Source organism: Triturus cristatus, chromosome 2_1 (genome assembly GCF_964204655.1).
Source record: "Triturus cristatus chromosome 2_1, aTriCri1.1, whole genome shotgun sequence".
Classification (NCBI taxonomy): Eukaryota; Metazoa; Chordata; class Amphibia; order Caudata; family Salamandridae; genus Triturus; species Triturus cristatus.
The window spans coordinates 366,604,348-366,624,805 of record NC_140581.1 but is presented as its reverse complement, the minus strand read 5'-3'; the positions used below and the strand labels follow the sequence as shown (position 1 = coordinate 366,624,805).

At 44.8% G+C, this 20,458-nt stretch overlaps 1 protein-coding gene across 1 annotated transcript; it reads right to left on the bottom strand.

The window, feature by feature from the left end:
- Positions 1-18,806: 18,806 nt before the first annotated feature.
- On the bottom strand, positions 18,807-20,111 carry LOC146865301 (uncharacterized). The gene has a single exon (XM_085640724.1). The coding sequence runs from the start codon at positions 20,109-20,111 to the stop codon at positions 18,807-18,809; it is 1,305 nt and encodes a 434-aa protein (XP_085496850.1).
- Positions 20,112-20,458: the final 347 nt, after the last annotated feature.

Below are 20,458 nucleotides of genomic sequence, written 5' to 3'. Positions count from 1 at the left end.
CGAGAGACAGGAGCAGAAGCAACTGCAGCGACTGCTGACGTCAGGGAGACCGCGCTATGATTGGACAGTGGGTTAGAGCAGTGGAAGCACGGTGATTGGTGTGCTGGTGTACGCCGCGCTAGGATTGGGAGACATACATACCTGTAGACGCTCCAGGATTGGTGCGTTAGTGTGAGTCGCGCTGGGATTTGCGGACTGAGTAAGTGACGTAGGCGCTCCAGGATTGGTGCGTTAGTGTGAGTCGCGCTGCAATTGGACAAGAGATCGTACAGTTGCAGGAAAAGAAAACAGCTAGTGGAAAATAAGAAAGATGTATTACCACGCTGAGGAGAAGAAGAAAAAATCCTTGTTTGGTAAAATGAAGAATTGATTTGACAAGGATAAAGACATAGTGACAAGGGAAGGACAGTTATTGCCTCCGATAAGATCCCCGGCATCCTTTATGGTTGCAAAATATGGGTATCATACCTGTATTTGGTTAGATAACTGGGTGAAGTACACTAAGGACGATGGAGTGTTAGCATTCCCGGAACATGGTTCATTTAATCTGGCCTTATTGAGAAACCTACGGGAACAGATGATGAATCTAGAGCCTCGGCCTAGGCCGACGCAGTTTGAGGCATTAACTGAATGGGAAGACGAAATGCATGAGCGGGAAAAACAGGAGTGGAGGTAACTATAGGTATATGTTTGGGCGGAAATATGATCGCGAAACCCATCATGACCGAATGAGACGATGGCGTGATGCCAGTTTGACTGAGGGATTATATCCTGTAAGAACGGCAGAGGAATCAGGAGGGAGAAAGTGTACCGAGAAAGAACATAATGTAGAACCCAGGAGATATGGGGAAAATTAGTCTGATGATGATGTCTTCGAGGACATGCTCTATAAAAGACCACCCCCGTATAGACGAGAACCAGAGGTAGGGACAGCAGTGACCCCGATGAGAGACACCTTGTGGATTATTAAAACAGAGGGTACCACCCCTGGGTTGAAAAGCAGTTGTTCTCTGGCGGAAAGAGAAAGATAGAGATATAGAGAGAGAGAGAAAGACAGGGAAAGAGATAGAGAGAGAGATAGAGAGAGAGAGAAAGATAGAGAGAGAGAAAGAAAGAGAGAGATAGAAAGAGAGAATGAACTTGAGGATGAAAAGACCAGAGAACTAGCCAGAACTACTTTTGAACTGACAGAGTAAATCAGAGAACTGACTAAAAATCTTGAGGCAGTTACAGTGCCTGTGACAATTGGCCCGGTTATGCCGATTTTTGACAAGCAGAGGACGGGTGAGAATGGATTGACGGTACCATATGTGGGCAATAGATTGATTGATCCTCCGGAGCAGGCAGAAATGAGAGCAGGAGAAACCCAGTGGAGAGCAGGAGAAAATCAGTGGAGACATACCATATGCGGAGGAGAATTGAGTGTACAGACTAACTCAAGTTTGAATTCTGGATGTATGGAAGGGAACAGAGGATCAATTTTAGAACCGCAAAGAGTGACAGAACCAGGGGGTGCAGAAAAATCTGTGATAACTGCTGAAGATTTGAATGATTGGCTGAAAACATTACAGAAAAAGGAGAAAGAGTCACAGGGAATTGATGTAGTTAGGCTACGTATGGAAATGGAGGAGTTGATAGTAGGAACCATACCTACAGAAACGCTGAAGGATTATCAGGAAGGGGAGATCCTCTTCCTGTGCAAGAGCATCACATGGAGAGCAAAGAACATACACGACAGGTTGAAAGGAATAGCCAGTGAATTGGGAATTGACATGGATAAGGTGAAAGCTTTACAAAAGCCTTATCGAGTGGATATTTCAGACAAGGATATTGAGAATCTGAACAATGCAGGCCGAACAGGACAGATTAAGGAAATGATTGCCTTGCTGAAGAAATGGGGAGATGTAGAAAGATGGAAAGACAGATGGTATCGAAAGCGAGAGGATGGGGCAGATAGAACTTATTCGGCATTTCCCCTGAAAGAAAAAGAGAAGGCAGTGACAGCCTACCCCATGAGAGAGATTCCAGGAGGTGGGTACGTACATGTCCCATGGACCAGACAGGATATTCTATCATTTACGAATGATTTCCCTCGACTAAGGGAAAAGCCCGTTGATTGGTACAGACAGGTCGACAGATTTGTAAAGCAGTCAAAAGTACTGTGGATTGACCTGAATAGTCTGTTTGATATAATTGTACCAGCAGACCTGTGGGCAGAATGTAAAATAGTCATAGATTGGCCCACTAAGGAATACCCGAGAGATCCAAAAACAGGAGCTCCAGACCAGGAGGTCATGAAGAAGTATGAGCAGGTTATGGCCTTCCTGAAAAATAAAGTACCCCCCAAGGAGACAGATTGGGTTAAAATAGATCGAACACATCAGGAATTGAAAGAATCAGTCCATGCTCACTATGAAAGACTGATACTAGCTTTTAAGCAGTTCAGTGGAGATGAACACCTGGGTGACAAGGATCTGAGCCATTTTGTATATAGATTTGTATATGGCTTGCGACCTGAAATCAGTGAAATGATAAGGGAGCATACAGTTGACTGGCAGAGCAAAAAGATTGATGAGATTCTGAGACATGCAAAATACTTCAGTGATGAGATTGAGGCAAAGCAGAGGAAGCTAAAAGAAAAGGCAATGTGGGCACAGGTGAAAGTTGCAGAAAGACAGGAAGCTCAGCTGGTTGAACAGGCAAATAACCCAGGAAATAAGCCCAGGTTTGGTCCAGGAAAAGGAAAGGGAAACATTGAGGAAGCCAAGAAAAGGTTTCCCTGCCACAACTGTGGAAAATTGGGGCACTGGAAATCCGAGTGTAAGAATCCACCGTCCACTAATGAGGATAATCCATCATTGAATTCACAGGTGCAGAGTGAGGGGTGTGGTCAGCATCAGCAACAGCAGAAGGTTGATAAGCAGCAGAATCAGGTGCCAAAACCACCCTTGCCACAGAGAAGAGGATCTCAGAAGTACAGCCAAGAATCGGGTTTCTACGATGAAGAACAGGTAATCAAACCAAAACGCGCAAGCGCAGTTTCTCAGTACTGGCTGAAGAATGAGGGAAGTGACTCCGAGGGAGACTTCTGACGTTGCCGAAGAGAGGAAGAAGAGTGCGTACTTGGCGCAACTCTAGAAATAGACCAGGCAGGGCCTTTTGTAGATGGAAAAATAAATGGTGAAAGTGTCACTTTTCTAGTTGATACAGGGGCCACGAGATCAACTGTCAGGTCAGCTGATATAAAGAATCTTCCTCTCTCGGATGAAGCTATCCAAGTAGTTGGTGTGTCCAACACACAGATTAAGACTCTACTTACTGAACCAGTAAGGATTAGAATAGGGAAATTTTCAGACATGCACCGATTCGTGGTGTGTGACACAAGTCCTGTGAACTTGCTAGGCAGGGATCTGCTGTGCAAGATGAATTTCACTATTTTCTGTACTCCAGATGGAATAACCTTTGAGACACCTGATGAGGATGTTCTATACAGAATGACCATGGATAACAGAGAATGTGAGGCTTTGGGAACATATGCAATATTTAATCCTGATGCATTACCCCCAGAGTTGAAACAGACAGTGAAAGCAGCAGTTTGGGATTTTACTGGAGAAGATGTGGGTCTGATGAGAAATGTAGATCCATTAAAGATTACTGTAAAAGAGGGAGTGGTTTACCCAAACATACCGCAATACAGATTGACACCTGAAATAATTGAAGGAATTACACCCTTAATTGAAAAAATGATCCAGCAAGGGGTGTTGAGAGAAATATTGAGCAGCCCATGTAATTCACCAATAATGGGACTGAAGAAACCTAATGGAAAGTTCAGAATAGTACAGGATTTGAGAAAAATTAACAAGATTGTTGTGCCATGTTGTCCCATTGTGCCAAATCCATCAGTGATTTTGTATCAGATTCCTCATGATGCAGAATGGTATACGGTAATTGATTTGTGTCATGCTTTCTTTTCAATCCCATTGCATCATGACAGCCAGCCAATATTTTCTTTTAGATTTGGAGAACGGATTTTGGCATGGTGCCGAATTCCACAGGGGTACACAGAGAGTCCTTCAATATTCAATCAGTTGCTAAAGAAATCTCTGGAAAGTCTGACAATGCCTGAAAATTCGGTCCTGGTCCAATATATTGATGACCTACTTGTGGCATCAAAAACACGTGAAGCTTGTGAAGTAGACACCATTGCATTACTGAATCACTTGACAGATGGAGGATTAAAAGTATCTCCAGCCAAATTACAGTTCTGTAAGAAAGAAGTCCAGTATCTGGGACATAATATTGAGAAAGGTCTGAGAAAAGTGACCATTGACAGGATCAAAATCATTAGAGGAATGAGAGCTCCAATGACCCAAAGAGAGGTGAGAATGTTCCTGGGGATGGTGGGTTACTGTCATCAGTGGATAAGTAATTTTCCCTGATTGCCAAACCATTGATTAAATTGACCAAAAGTGAGGTGAAAGATCCATTAGAACTAAACCCAGAAGAAATGGCTGCATTCAGAGAGTTAAAAGACAGACTTTGTGAAGCTCCTGCCCTAGGAATGCCTGATTATGAAAAGGAATTTGAGCTGTACTGTAGTGAGAGAAATGGATGTGCACTTTCAGTGTTAATCCAGAAACATGGACGGAGGAGGCCAATTGCCTATTTTTCAGCAACTCTTGACCCAGTAGCTGTGGGTTTGCCAGGTTGCCTGAAAGCAGTAGCTGCTACCTGCAAAAATCTGGAACAAAGTGAAGGAATCATAATGGGATATCCTGTAAGGGTATTCGTACCTCATGATGTGGCTATCCTTTTAACAAGGAGCCGGACACAGTTCATGTCTCATAGTCGGCTGACTAAATATGAAAAAGTCATTCTCGGTGCAACTAATGTAAGCCTGGAGAGATGTGTGAATGTGAATCCAGCGACACTGTTGCCTGATGCTGAATGTGTGGGAGTGAGAAATGATGTTGATCATGATTGCCTGGATGTACTTGATTACTGTACAAAGCCAAGGCCAGACATAAGAGATCTGCCACTGCCTGAAAGTGATCATGTGTTGTTTGTGGATGGATCTTGTCTGAGAACAGATGAAGGAGTGTTGAGTGCTGCATATGCTGTGTGCAAAGTCTCAGAAGTTGTGGAAGCATCACCCTTGAAAGGAGTTAAATCCGCTCAAGTGGCAGAATTGGTAGCACTGACAAAACAAGCATTTACAATGCAATGGTCTCGGCATTGGTAAAGTTAGAGCTATTGGCATTGCTCATGACATTATTTTTGCTTATGTTTTTTGTTTTTAAAACATTTAAAGAAACTGCATTGTCATGAGCAATGCCAATAGCTCTAACTTTAACAATGCCGAGACCGTTGCATTGTAAATGCTTGTTTAATATCTATGTAGCGTAGATCTGGGAAATGTATGTGCCTTAAGCCGCTTTAAGACGTAGCTATATGTTCCTAAATTGGCTATAGCTATGGTAGTCTTTGGGAGCTTTGTATGCGCTGCTCCTGAGGAGAGAGTGGTGCTTGCAAAATAGTGCGAGATTCACAAACCCCAACCTACCGGAACCAAGTTAAACAACAACCTGGAACCCTGATTAGTGATGATACCCGACAGGGAACGAGTTATGATTTCTTCATTTAACTCCTCAGATTCCACGCTTCGCGCAAAGCAAAGTGTGCAGAATCATTCAGATTCCCCAAGGGAACCGTTGGAACGTACATACGTCAAACTCCCGGCGCCTATCAATGGGCTATTTCTGCAACGAGAAATAAAGCCGTAAAAATAACACGCAGATACAGTGACGCACACGGGCCACGCGGGATGGACTAACTGAACTATAAAGTGGCACTTCATGTAAAAATAAACAACATTCCCGGCATCAGTTGATCATAATCCGCACAGACAAACGTGCAATAAATGTACACCCAATTTAACGTCCATCTCATAAACTCTACACCAGTTTATTTTTTTTAATTATTTCATTTAAATATGACACATACAGGTTAAAATGAAGTTGACGGCTGTATAAGCCAAAAGCTTAAAATAAAACCAACAATTTGAATAATTTTGTTCCACTCTGACCACTGATAACATGAACATGCATTGAGCAAAGGCCACAGCCCTGGAAGTAAAAATAAATAAAATAAAGCCCCAGTGGGAATCCCACAGGAAGAAAACGTGAATGTTTCGAAGGGCGGCATTTCGTTTTTTTAAAAAAGACCTAAAAACTTCTGGAACAAGAAGACACGAACAGAGAGAAGAAAAGGAGACGAACTAGTAAAAAATAAAAGGCACACACACTTACCTGCGGGGGCAGGGCGGAGGGGTAATAGCTGCCTGGATTACTGCTAGGAGCACAGGACTGGAGCCCACTCACAATACGCACGAACTAAACATGACGCACTGCAACACGGAGCTCCATGGAAAACCGCCCAGAACTAACCCTCCTCGACATGTTGGGGCAGCCCTGAACGCCTGTACCCTCTCGATGAGTTGGGCAGAGTTGTTTCAGACTGTGCTATAATGTTTAAGAGCCGTGTACGGATGCGGTTTCTACATGTTTGGTTACACATCTTTCGCCACTTTTTTTCCCTTTCTTTTTTCGTCACGGACAGGATGTTGCGCAGGAAGGGGTTCCTCTTAAAGACGCCGCCGCTCGGAGCTGTGAAAATGGGGGAGTACAATGCACCACGGCACCCCCCTCCCGCGACAGAGATGCGGACTCGCCCCCTGAAGAGGTGGCTTCTTTCTCTCTCTCAGGATGCAGTGGAAAGCGGCACTCGGAGAAAGCAGGGCCCCGCAAAAGCCATAAGATTTCATGTCAGGTTATCAACTTCTAGGTACAATTGTGAACACCTTTTCTAGACAATGAGCAGAACGGGGAAATGCTGGCCAGCAGCGACACAAAGGCTGCTTACATAGCCCTAGAAGAAATGTGTGGGCAGGGGGAGAGGACAAGCACACCGCTGCCTTTCTCCGAGGCAGAGCAGAAATGCCTCGGAGAAACGCAGCGTCCTTTTCGGATTCGGGGGCGTGTTTTGCTGTTGTCTCCTCCTTGAGACTTCTCGCAAAAAACACGCCCCCCGATCCGAAAAGGACGGGGCCTAATCGGAGTGACTGACCTCTTCTCCAGTGGCTGGCCAGCATTTACGAGGCCAGCCAATGGAGAACAGGGGAGAAGAGGGGCTGGTTCAAGCCCCTCTTCTCCAAGTCATTAAATCTCCGACTTCCGGTTCTGCCTTTCGGCAGACCGGTAGTCCTCGACCTAAACATGCAAGATTGGGAGAAGTGTGAGAGTGACTGTGATGACTGACAGCCAGTACGGCTTCGGAGTTGTCCATGATTTTGGCCAGCTATGGCTACAAAGAGGTTTCCTGACCTCAAGTGGAACTCCCATAAAGAATGCTGAAGTGGTTGGAAAACTGCTGGAGGCGATACAGCTGCCTAAAGAACTAGCAGTTGTAAAATGTGCTGCTCATGGTCATGGTGATGATTTTGTAACAGTGGGTAACAAGTTCGCCAACGACATAGCACAATACTGTGCAAGAAACAATCATTCAATTAACAGGAGTAAAGAGCGAGAAATATCTTCTTGTTCCTTAATGTTCACTAATGAGGTGGGAACATGGGAGGAGGTGAAACAGCTGCAGGATGAGGCAGGAGACGAGGAAATGAAAGATTGGGTGAAAGCAGGTTGTGCACCTAGAGAAAAAGATCATGTGTGGGTCTATAGGGATGGAAGACCAGTCATGCCAAACAGCATGTTGTCAACAATGGCAAGGATGTATCATGGCCAAGGATACCTGGGGAGGGATGCTATGATAAGAGCCTTCAAGCAAACCTGGTACAGTCCAAAGTTCAGACTGATAGCAGAAAGTCTCTGCCAGAGATGTCTGATATGTCAGCAATTCAATCCTGGAAAGAAAACAGTGGTGAGCCTAGGAACAATAGGCAGGGAGGGAGGACCCTTCACAAGAAGGCAGATTGACTTCATTGAAATGCCCCCAGTCAACAGATTGAGGTATGTCCTGGTGGTGGTCTGTTTGTTCTCCAGGTGGGTGGAGGCCTATCCAACCAGAAGAAATGATGGGATAACAGTGGCCAAATTACTGTTAAGAGAGTTCATCCCAAGGTACGGGTTCCCAGTAACCATTGAATCAGACAGAGGAGGACATTTTTATAATGAAATCATGAGTCTAATTTGTGAAGCATTAAGTGTACAGCAGAAGCTGCATTGTGCTTACAGACCAGAGGCTTCTGGTGTAGTTGAGCAGATGAATGGTACCATCAAAAACAGAATTGGCAAAATGTGCTTAGCCACAGGAATGAAATGGCCCGATGTCTTGCCTCTAGTCCTGATGACCATTAGGTCTACTCCAGACAGAACAACAGGTTTGAGTCCACATGAAATTATCATGGGACGTGCTATGAGGCATGCATATGTACCAGTGAACAAGCCGATGACTATAACTGATGACATGATTTTGGATTACTGCAAAGGCCTGGCTGACGCAGTTCATTCTGTGTTTCACCAGGTTGGAGAAGACGCCACCACACTTGAAAAGAAACCAGCCCATGATCTGAGCCCAGGGGACTGGGTAAGGATAATAGTCCACCGAAGAAGGAATTGCCTGGTTCCAAGGTGGGGAAGGCCAAGACAAGTCATTTTGACCACAACGACTGCTGTGAAGTGTGCTGGTGTGAAAAATTGGATACATGCAAGTCACACACTGAGAGTTCCAAATCCGAGAGATGGTACTGGAAAAGAATACTTTGAAGAATCAGATTCCAGTGATGATGCAGACAGTGAGGCAGTAAGAAGGAAAAAGAATCCTGAAAGTGGGGAAAGTGAGTCGAGAGAAATTTTCATCCCACCAGAAGAGGTTCTGAAGAGAACAGTGCAAACTGCAGAAGCAAGTTCAGACTCAGAGGAATTGCCTGAGGTTCCAATTGACAGTGACCAACACAAAAAGAAAGAAAGGAAAGAAAAGAACATTCCAACAGAAGAGACACCTGAATCACATGAGGAAGTTGGACAAGTTCCACCTGAGATAAATATTGAAGGAAAAGGGACAGAAAAAGACAGTGAGGGACAGATTGCGGAAAAACCCCGAGGAGGTGTAGGGAACATCAACAACAAGCTAGGTGAAGGGACAAGTAGACAGCAAGAAGATTGCGTGTCGGAGACCCGAGGAGGGACAGAAGTAGGGAAATCTCAATTGGTGGAAAAAGAAACTGTTGGAGAAAAGGAAGTTGTTGGAGAGAAGAAAGCTGTTAATGAACCAGAAGCAATTGAAACAGAATCTGATGAAAGTGACAATGAGATACATGGAGGACGAGTTCTGAGAAAGAGAACTTGGCTTGGAGAAAGAAACAATAAGGAAGGAAAACAAAAGAGAAATGCTAAAGGAGATCTTTGGCCGAATAAGATAAAGAGACTGAGGTACAGACTGACACGAGTTAACTCTTCGAGAGCTGAGCAAGTGAACGAAGTGTCAAGTCAAAACTTAACAAAAGAAGAAGAAACAAAGATACCTGAGAGAGCAAAAAGAATAAGAAAACCAAACCAGAGGTACAAGTCACCGGAATGGACGTATGTGGCACAGCCTGAACAAGGAGAAGAGGCAGACAGTTAAGGAAATACAGAGGAGGCTTTACTGAAGGAGGTTGCTGAAGAAGAAGCTGTGGGAATCCTGAGAGTTATCTTGTCCGACATTGGAGAAGAAACGGATGTTCAGGACCTGATACAGTTTGATGATGATGAAGAGACAGTGAAAAGTGATGAAAATCCAAATTGAGTAAATCCAAGGAAAATTCACTTGGAGAAGAGAAGAAGAAGAAATACTAAAAAAAATTAGTAGATTGTAATAATCTGTTGGGTACTTGCTGCCCTTAAAAGTTCAGTAGAGGAGTAGAAGAGGCTAAGTCAAAAGACACGGTCAAATTAACGAAATGGCTAACACTGAGAATAAAAGTAGATGTACCTTTCTGAAAAGATGGTGCAAGATGTGCTGCTGCTGTACAGGTTTATTAATGCTGCTTTGGAGCGTGCTTGCTCTACTGATTTCATTTAGAGTCACTATAGACACTTTAGAAGGTCATACTGAGAACAAGACTAATATAGGGAAAAGTCCACAGAAAATAGTACCGACTAGAACTAGTAATATACATATACATGAGGATAGGTCAATTAATGATTTTTCTAGCAATGTTTTTTCTAAATTGTTGTATGAGTACGTAAAGACAATGGAAGTAAGGGATTGCTACGTCTGCATGCAATTACCTGCCTCTGTTTCGGAAGGAGTGACTGATCATCATCTTCCGGCTACGTATGGAATTTCCTGTAGTGTGTTGATTAGTATATTTTATCAGTTAGGGAAATTAGATTACAATATGTCTAATATAGATAATATTCTTGGGCAGTTGCCTATGAATAAAGCACTGAATCCTGCAAAGGATGCTAACACTTTAGGTGAGATTTTTTTAGAAACCAAAGAATTAACCTTAGACTATGTTTTTAGAAATAATTTAACTTGCAGTTTGAAAGGAGAAGAGAAGAATTTTCTAGACATGGTTGAGAGAAGAAGATTGAACATGCACAAGAAAGCAGAAGGGCATAAAATGAGTGACACAATGTGGGATATTGAGAAAGAAAAGGAGTTGAAAAATGGAGCCAGTCCAACTATGGCTATAGATGCCCCACAGAAAGGAAAATTGTGCATTACTAGAAAGAGATCACAATATGATTATTATTTCATAGGGACTAGTGAGTGCCATGATACATACTTTATTGCAACCGGATGGGGATTTAGAGGAGGAGAAGATCCAGTTTTTCCGGGAGTGTATTATATTTGTGGGAACAAGGCTTATTACCGTTTGCCTGATCATTGGTTTGGTACATGTTATGTTGGCCTGGTCTTTCCAAAGATTTTCCACATGGATAGAGTAGATGATGTTGAACATTCTAACACATTAACACGTTATAGAAGAGAAACATGGACAGAAATTGTAGGAGATATTTTTGGAGCTTTAATTCCAGCAGTGGGAATTTCTTTGAATGCATTTGGCATTCAGAAGCTGTCAACAGTGGTGGATCGCTTGTCAACAAGCACCGCTGGAGGCTTTCTTTTGGTTAATACCGAAATGGTTGCTTTGCGTGCTATGGCAATGCAAAATCGACTTGCCCTTGATATTCTTTTGGCAAAAGAGGGTGGAGTCTGTGGAATGCTGAAAGTTCAACATTGTTGCACTTACATTCCTGAGGAAAGTAAAGATCTAAAAGTCTATATCAAAAATATTACTGATTTGCATGAAGAATTAGTACCACTGGAAGCTGAAAGTATCTGGACTAAAATGGCTAATAAGATGATTGCTATCAAGAACTTTATAGCTAAGATAGGTAGTACCATATTTGGTAAGATATTATTTCCACTAACCTGTGTAATAGTTACATTATTGATCCTTAGATTAGGATGTATGGGCTGTAGATGTAGAAGAAATAAAAAGAAAAACACAAGAGAAAATGTTAAAAGGAGACAAAAGAAACCAGAAAGAGATCCACAAGAAATAGAACTGGAAGAGCTAAGAGAAAGCATGTATATAGAAACTAAAAAGGAAGATGAGATGGAAACAAGGGTTTAAAACATGAACAAGAAGATATTTTGAATTCTTCCAAAAAGGGGAAACTAAATTGATTTTTTCGGGTTTTGATTTTTTTGGTGATTATATATCACCAAAGGGGGGATTGATGGAGCAGGGTTTTTACTTTAAAACCGAATACCTGTTTCATTTTCGTATGTTATAACTAAAAGTACTACTGACTAATTATTAAGTATTAAAAGTTTGTCAAAAGTTGACTAATCAACCCTATTAACCAGAGAATTACACGTGGGAATGCTATTGCATGGCTACAATAATAAGTGAACTAAGTTGGTGAGCAAACTGACAGAAATAGATGTTGCTTATGTAATGTTATTATGTTTTGCGCTTATAATTAATATGCATTAATGGCTTTTGATGTCGCAAATGGCTAGATAAATACACACACATAAGGGTATTAGCAGGGGAATAACACTGTATAATCATTTCTGTGCAGTAATTATGTTTTGTGTTTTGCTTAAGTTGTCCATTGTGGCCTGTCATAAAATGGCCACCACCCGCAGCCTGCATTGGAGTTGCTGGAAATTTACAGAAAGGCTTCGCTCTGCCTGTGACCTTGCACCTCCGATGAACTGAAAAGCCATAAGCATGATGACAAGTCCGGGACATCTGCCAAAAGACCCTGGAAGATGGAAAAGTTACAAAAGTTGAAATATTGACTACACGAACTTGTTATGAACCCACTATTGAAACAAATTCACCTAGTAGAGACATCCGTAAAAGTATCGAATTAGTCATGGACGTTCAATTCTGCTATTCATTATTTGGTACAATCTATGCGTGAGAAAATCTCGCACAATATCGAAAAGTACCAAGATGACATTATTTCCGCCAAATCATCCGTTATGAATAAAGAAATGTAACTTTTAGAATATAAATTTTAGTATAAATAATAGTAGGCTAGAGAGGTCTAGCGCCACTTCTTCCCGAGCTGATGATGCGAGGTCCCTATGCTGACGGAGAGGACGATGACTCTACATGACGGCAGAAAACTCTAATTCTTCTACAGAGGACCGGTTCTGACTTAGGATCTGACATTTAGACAGAATAGGTAAATATGAGAAGAAATGAATTTGCATTTAATTGGCTTTTCTTACAATTTTAGATAAATGAACAATCTGTTTGAATTTCTGTCTCGGGTGGTTCTTTCTTGTCATGTTTATTGAATTTATTGTGTATTCTTTGAAATGTATTTTGCTAGATTTACAGACAACTAGCTGGTCGCATTGACCTCAAAGTATAGGCAGATCGGATAGGTGTATTTTGAAAGTGTTTTCTCCTTTACCAGGCACGGATAGGATGATTTAGGATGAATGTTGGTGTAATGCGCCCCACCAGCGTGTGATGTATGTATGTGTGTGTGACTGTGGAATCATTCCGTCCGTGGAAGTAGAGGGGATTCAGAAGCTCTGATCTGCACCAGCAGCCCCTGGTAGGCCTAGGGTACACCTATGCCCTGGGTACCTAGGGTACACTGTACAGGGTCCAATAAGGTGATCCTTACCAATCGGGTATGTACCTTGGGTACATGGGGGCAGATTTATGTTGCCTGGCGCATCCCTGCAAATCAGCAAGGATGCGCCAGGAATGATGTGTCACGCAAGTTTACCCTTGCGCCACACATGATGCGCCGCATTTATAATGCGGCGCATCATGGCGCAGGGATAAACAGATGCGTGACGCATCCAATGGCGTAAGGTTGGCGCAGTGCTTCAGTTGCGTCGCAAGCGCGACGCAACTCCAGCACTGTTCCAACCAACCCTATCCCTAACATGGTGCGTCAAGCCTTACGCCTGCTTCAAGCAGGCGCAGGGTTTTGGCGCATCAGCGTTGGGAAAGTGACTCAGTCAAATCTTATAGATTTGACTGAGTCACTTTTCAGGGGCGTTCCTGCGACGGAACGCCCCCCCCTATGTCGACACGCTCACGTGAAACCTGACGCAGGTTTTACGTGGCGCAGGGCTTTACATCGTGACGCATCTCCATAGATGCGTCACGATGTAAATATGGTGCAACGTGGCGCAGGGTTTACACCGCCGCTGCGTCACAAAAGTGACGCAACGGCGGCGTAAAAGTGGCGCATCTCCGATATAGATCTGCCCCAAAGAGTTTATAGAAAGAATCAACAAGGTGGGATTATTCATGCTGCATGGATAATAAATAGCATTTTGTTTCTGCTTCTACTTTTTTTGCAAACAACCAGTATCATAAACAGTGTGCGCCGCATGCTAATTTCACAGTTGAATTTCCAGGCGTGTGATGTATGTATGTGTGTGTGACTGTGGAATCATTCCGTCCGTGGAAGTAGAGGGGATTCAGAAGCTCTGATCTGCACCAGCAGCCCCTGGTAGGCCTAGGGTACACCTATGCCCTGGGTACCTAGGGTACACTGTACAGGGTCCAATAAGGTGATCCTTACCAATCGGGTATGTACCTTGGGTACATGGGGGCAGATTTATGTTGCCTGGCGCATCCCTGCAAATCAGCAAGGATGCGCCAGGAATGATGCGTCACGCAAGTTTACCCTTGCGCCACACATGATGCGCCGCATTTATAATGCGGCGCATCATGGCGCAGGGATAAACAGATGCGTGACGCATCCAATGGCGTAAGGTTGGCGCAGTGCTTCAGTTGCGTCGCAAGCGCGACGCAACTCCAGCACTGTTCCAACCAACCCTATCCCTAACATGGTGCGTCAAGCCTTACGCCTGCTTCAAGCAGGCGCAGGGTTTTGGCGCATCAGCGTTGGGAAAGTGACTCAGTCAAATCTTATAGATTTGACTGAGTCACTTTTCAGGGGCGTTCCTGCGACGGAACGCCCCCCCCTATGTCGACACGCCCACGTGAAACCTGACGCAGGTTTTACGTGGCGCAGGGCTTTACATCGTGACGCATCTCCATAGATGCGTCACGATGTAAATATGGCGCAACGTGGCGCAGGGTTTACACCGCCGCTGCGTCACAAAAGTGACGCAACGGCGGCGTAAAAGTGGCGCATCTCCGACATAGATCTGCCCCATGGAGTCCATTTTAGAGAGAGAGCAGACAGCCTGAGACCCTGAATGGCAGGATCTCAGGCCAACTAAGTCGAAAAACCAGCTAGACACTAGGCAAAAAGTTGGGGGTAACCATAGTCAGATATTCACCTTCCTACATACGGGTCCTGGGTTAGTCTCATAGAGCAGGAGTGGGCCGTTCAACAGGGTGACACGGACAATGAATCGAATCACGCTCGCCACTACTGCTGCTCGACCATTGGCAACCTACCACCTCTCCGATTATGTCAGTACTTCACTGTGCCCACACTGATCCGGAGCGTATGGGTCATCTTCTGAGTTAGGCAAAGTTACCCCGTCCGCAAAGAGGCTGCAGACTACTAAGCTGGCAAAAGGCCGAACGTGCTGCACGTAAAATTGTGTGCTAGAGGCGCTATATGTGTTAACGAGACCAGCGCCTGATTTTTAGCAATGACATTGCTACCGCACCACGCGGCGAACGGTGACCTATCTGTAAACAGGTCTTCCATTAAGCAGAAACAACCCTATTTTTTGAGTACGTCAGGTTTTGCTGACCCATACGTGAGCAGCTTATTCTTGACTAATGGTTTGCTTTGCATTTAGAGATCTGCAGCCTTGAACAGATCTAAAGCTTAAGCGGACGCCTTAATGATTAACTAGCAATATATAAAATAAGTAGTCCACTACGGAACACATAACCACCTACTGCACAAGTAAGCTGTAGTTGGACGGTGCTCCTCGACATAAAACGGAAATTATGTATCGGGAACACCAGCCAATCAGGAGCCAGGAAAAAAGAGTAACGCAAGAGTGAGCCAATAGCAAGTGGCAGGTGGGATTACAGCATTGTTACACTCCGTACAGTGATTACCACAGGTCTTCCAGACAGCGCATGCTCAATGCCAAGGCTCGACCTAAGCAAACATGTTCCTCAGAGCATTTTATTAAGGGTCTTTTGCTCTGTGTGTGCACTGCTCCTGCGGGGAGGGCTCGTACAGATGATGAGGAGGGGCTGGAAAGTCAGGAGTTCACAGGCGGCTGATAACTCCTCTTTATACTCCTTTCAAACAAGGGAGCTGAGGCAGGAGGGCTCCTGGGGGTGGAGAGGAGGGGTGTGCAAACCTGAAAGATGGCCTCTCGCTGACATGCTTTTGCACAAAAAAATCAAGACAATTGCCTTCTCCATTAAATAACTTGTAGATGCCTCCAAGAATCAGCCAAAACGTTTCAAAGTAATGAAAGACCAAACAACTTTCCTTCCAGGGCAAAGGCTTCATGTATTTCTCCAAAGTCTGTAGGCTTAGATGACCGCATTAACCTTCAATTATTTGTCTTTGAAACATTTAAAACAAATTGCAATAAAAACGGGAATTTAAATAAGTTGTAGGTAAATTCCCACTGATTTTGAGGGCTGATCCCACGAAGCAAAGATGTTTTTATATCCCACTGCACCATCCAGAAATACCATTCCCTCTAGTAATTCTATTGTAGAAGCCAGTGCTAGCACCATATTTTAGAGAAGGGGGATGTAAATTCAAACACCTTTCATTTAAAAAGAATAATGATGGCATTGTTTATCCAATGCATAATGCGGGAATGCGTGTATTTTTTTAATTGAATTACTAAAGAGCCATCCTGTGAACCATGCCACAATACTTTTCAAAACCTATGCTGAAATCATCAACAAAGGCAAAGGAACATTCTAGAATTTCAATTGCAGGACATTGTAAGCAATGCTCGACTTGTTAAAATATTTCTTTTCTTTCCATTGGAGGCCCCTTTAAATTGTCAATTTGTAGTATAGTTATGCGAAGAAAACAATGCAGGTGTTTTAAAACAGTAACAAATTCCCTAATAATCCCAGCACTGTACCATAGGGGTAATGTAAAAGAATATGTTGGGTAAAATCTTGAAATAAGCCCTAAACGTTCACCGTCTACACACATACAGGGACAGCACGAATAAAAGAAGCTACCCACTGGTCTGTAAAGAGGTAACTGTCACCAGTAAATATGGTTTGAGGAGAGGGTGTGGCTTAACGGCTAGGGCGGCCGACTTTGAAACTGAGGAACTAGGTTCGAGTCTCGGCAAGGACGCTCAAACATCCAGTGTTTCTGGTCAAATCACTTAATCTTCCCATGCCCAAAAATGAATGTGTCCATCTGTAATGCAACAGGTGCTCATGTAAAGCGCGCTAAAGCCTTCGGGTTAAGTTTGCGCCATAGAAAACTGCATAAATAATTACAAATATTTCCCATGAGCTTCATACTCAGTGCAGCTGCAGCATAAAAAGGTAACATTTATCAGCTGCAGCCAATAGGCCACCAGTAAAACGGTGCAGAGTAAAATGTCATCCTGTTTGGCATCATACAAAAATGAGATTCACTTGTTTTTTGCATAGATGCCAATAGAAGCTCTTGTGGACAGCACATTGCCTGGAAATTCAACTGTGAAATTAGCATGCGGCGCACACTGTTTATGATACTGGTTGTTTGCAAAAAAAGTAGAAGCAGAAACAAAATGCTATTTATTATCCATGCAGCATGAATAATCCCACCTTGTTGATTCTTTCTATAAACTCTTTGGGGCAGATCTATATCGGAGATGCGCCACTTTTACGCCGCCGTTGCGTCACTTTTGTGACGCAGCGGCGGTGTAAACCCTGCGCCACGTTGCACCATATTTACATCGTGACGCATCTATGGAGATGCGTCACGATGTAAAGCCCTGCGCCACGTAAAACCTGCGTCAGGTTTCACGTGAGCGTGTCGACATAGGGGGGGGCGTTCCGTCGCAGGAACGCCCCTGAAAAGTGACTCAGTCAAATCTATAAGATTTGACTGAGTCACTTTCCCAACGCTGATGCGCCAAAACCCTGCGCCTGCTTGAAGCAGGCGTAAGGCTTGACGCACCATGTTAGGGATAGGGTTGGTTGGAACAGTGCTGGAGTTGCGTCGCGCTTGCGACGCAACTGAAGCACTGCGCCAACCTTACGCCATTGGATGCGTCACGCATCTGTTTATTCCTGCGCCATGATGCGCCGCATTATAAATGCGGCGCATCATGTGTGGCGCAAGGGTAAACTTGCGTGACGCATCATTCCTGGCGCATCCTTGCTGATTTGCAGGGATGCGCCAGGCAACATAAATCTGCCCCACAATCTGGTAGGCAAGTGCTGCCCTTTGTTTAATTCTAATCTTAAATTCCCAAGCAAGTTTGCTGGGAATTGAGCTAAAAGCTAGCATGCCGCTCCAGTTTTAGGGCGTGAATTACAGAATAATCAGGCATTCCATTAATGTCACCGTGCACGACTAGCGCGTGTGCCTTTCTAGTTCACTCTCTGGCCTCTTAAGCAGTTGCTTCGGGAATTACACCAGTTGTTTAAAGTAAGCACTAAGCAGCAATAGAAAGAGGCTATGCTGAAAGCGAAAGCGCAAAAATAAGGCAGCACTGGGACAAGGCTGCACTGTGCCTGCAGTGAATAAAGAAAAGAGTTCTCAAAATCGACAGATAAAAGAATGAAACTGTAAGGAGACTATAATTGGCTGGTCCTCCTCTGTCTTGAACGAAAGTGAGCTATTGGCTTCCAGAACGAGTCAAGATGCAGCAATTAAGAGGGGCATTGGAGGGAACCTATGGCAAGCAGCAGGCGGGCATAAACGTGGTGTAAGTGATTACAAAAGGTCTTGCAGACAGCGCATGCGCTGTAGGCTCGACCTAAAAATGGCTAGGACTGCTTCCCAAAAGTACTAACCTGGTACTCACCTACCGTAACCCTGCCTCTCCTAACCTGGCTCAATTAGTCATAAATGACACCCTAAACACTGACCAACAAGTTTCCCTTCAGGAGATCAATGGATGAGCCTCACCCTGGGAGAACCACCTTTTTTTTTTTTTTTTTTTTTTTTAGTTTTGGGGCAAAAACTTTTATTAAGTGCTTAAAAGTTGCGATACATAGTTTTTAAGGAAGTGGTACCTCACCCCTTAGGGAAGGCAATCCACTTTAACTTTTCAGTCAATCAATGCATTGAGACATTTTACATTCCATCAGATGTATTTGCAGATAGCGTTTTACGGTTTTAATGGAGACGCCACTTTAAAGAGTACAGTGGGGAAGGAGGGTTTTCTCACAGCTCTTCTTCTTCCTCACTTTCCCTCTTGTCCATGGCTGCATAGTCTCTAAGCAGGCTGAGCACCATCCTGCGGCACCCTTCTCTGTTTACCACCTCTCCATTGGTCACCAGGCGGGTTCTGGCGAACAGGAGAATGTCTTTAATACAGCAGAGGAGTCTCCAGCACTCCTGGATAGCTTCCTCTGTGTGTGTCCCTGGAAACAGCCCGTACAGCATGGACTGGTCCGTAATGTTCTCATAGGGGATGAGGGCTACCAGTTCTTGTCGGAGGGCGGCCCTTAGTCTCTGGGCAAAGGGGCAGGCCCAGAAGAGATGGTGTGCAGATTCCTCTGCGGGGCATCCCCTTGGGCAGTTCCTGTGCGGGCACAGGCCTCTGCTGTGCATGAAGGACCTCACTGGCAGGCCACCCTTCACAGTCATCCATGCTATGTCCTTGTGTCTGTTGGTCAGAACTGGGGAGGATACATTCTCCCACACGTGCGTTGCCGTTGCTGGTGGCAGGTCGCTCACTGGTTCGGTGGTGTCCCTGGTCCTGATCAGTTTGCGGATTGTCTTGGGCTTCCAAAGGCAAGGAGTGACACAGTTCAGCCCAAATTCCCCCACAAACTTTTCTACCTCCTTGTAGTACCATGGGAGGTCCCAGTTGAAAGTCACAGCATTCTCCCACTTATCCCATCCCAGCCGTCTCCACACCGGGAGGAGGAAAAAGCGGAACACCTTGTAGGCAGAGTGGTCCTTGTTCATATTTAACAGGGTTATCCGGACGCAGCCACACACAAAGAAGGCCCTGAGGATCGTTGAGATGTCGGGGACTGCCTTCCCCCCTTTGCGGTGCTCCTTGTGCATGACTGACCGTTTCACCCTGTCCATCTTGGAGTGCCAGACAAAGTGGAACACCATGCTGTTGATGGCCCGTGCTACGTTGGCCAGGAGTGGCCAGGCCTGTGTCACATACTGCAGCACGGGCAGTGCATCGTTCCTGAGCACCAGAGCCTTCCCTTCAATGCTCAGGTTTCTCAGGCTCCAGAGGCCCAGTTTTTGCTTCACCTTGGCCAAACGTTCGTTCCAGCTCTTCGCTGCTGCCCCTGGCCCTCCAAACCAGACGCCGAGGATCTTCATCAGTCCTGCCTCGATGGGGAAGGGGAGAGGCTCGTTGCAGAGGTCCCATCGCCCGAAGAGTTTGACCTGAGACTTGTCCACGTTGATTCTCGCCCCTGATGCCTTGCCGAAGTCTGTGCACGCCTCCAGCAGAGATTGGACTGATTCCGCATCCGCGCAGAAGAGGGTGACATCGTCCATGTACAGCGAACACTTGACTTCCCTCTTCGCCTCGCCGGGTGTCTGGATTCCTCTGATGTTTGGGTTCTTCCTGATGTACTCAGCGAGTAGCTCTATAACCAAAACAAACAGAGGTGGCGAGAGCGGGCAGCCTTGTCTTACCCCAGACCTGATAGGAAAGGGGTCTGTTTTACAACCATTTACAATGACTGAACTGAAGATGTCCTTATACATTACTTTAACGTAACCGCAGAAGCGCTCCCCCAGCCCAAAGCCATGCAGTACCCTCTCCATGAACTCATGGGAGACGCGGTCGAATGCCTTCTCCTGATCTAGACAGACCAGGGCAGCCCGGATCTTGCGGTCCG

What these genes read in the sequence shown, in the direction of transcription:
- LOC146865301 (XM_085640724.1), bottom strand. Translation starts at nt 20,111, where the DNA reads ATGGACGATGTCACCCTCTTCTGCGCGGATGCGGAATCAGTCCAATCT.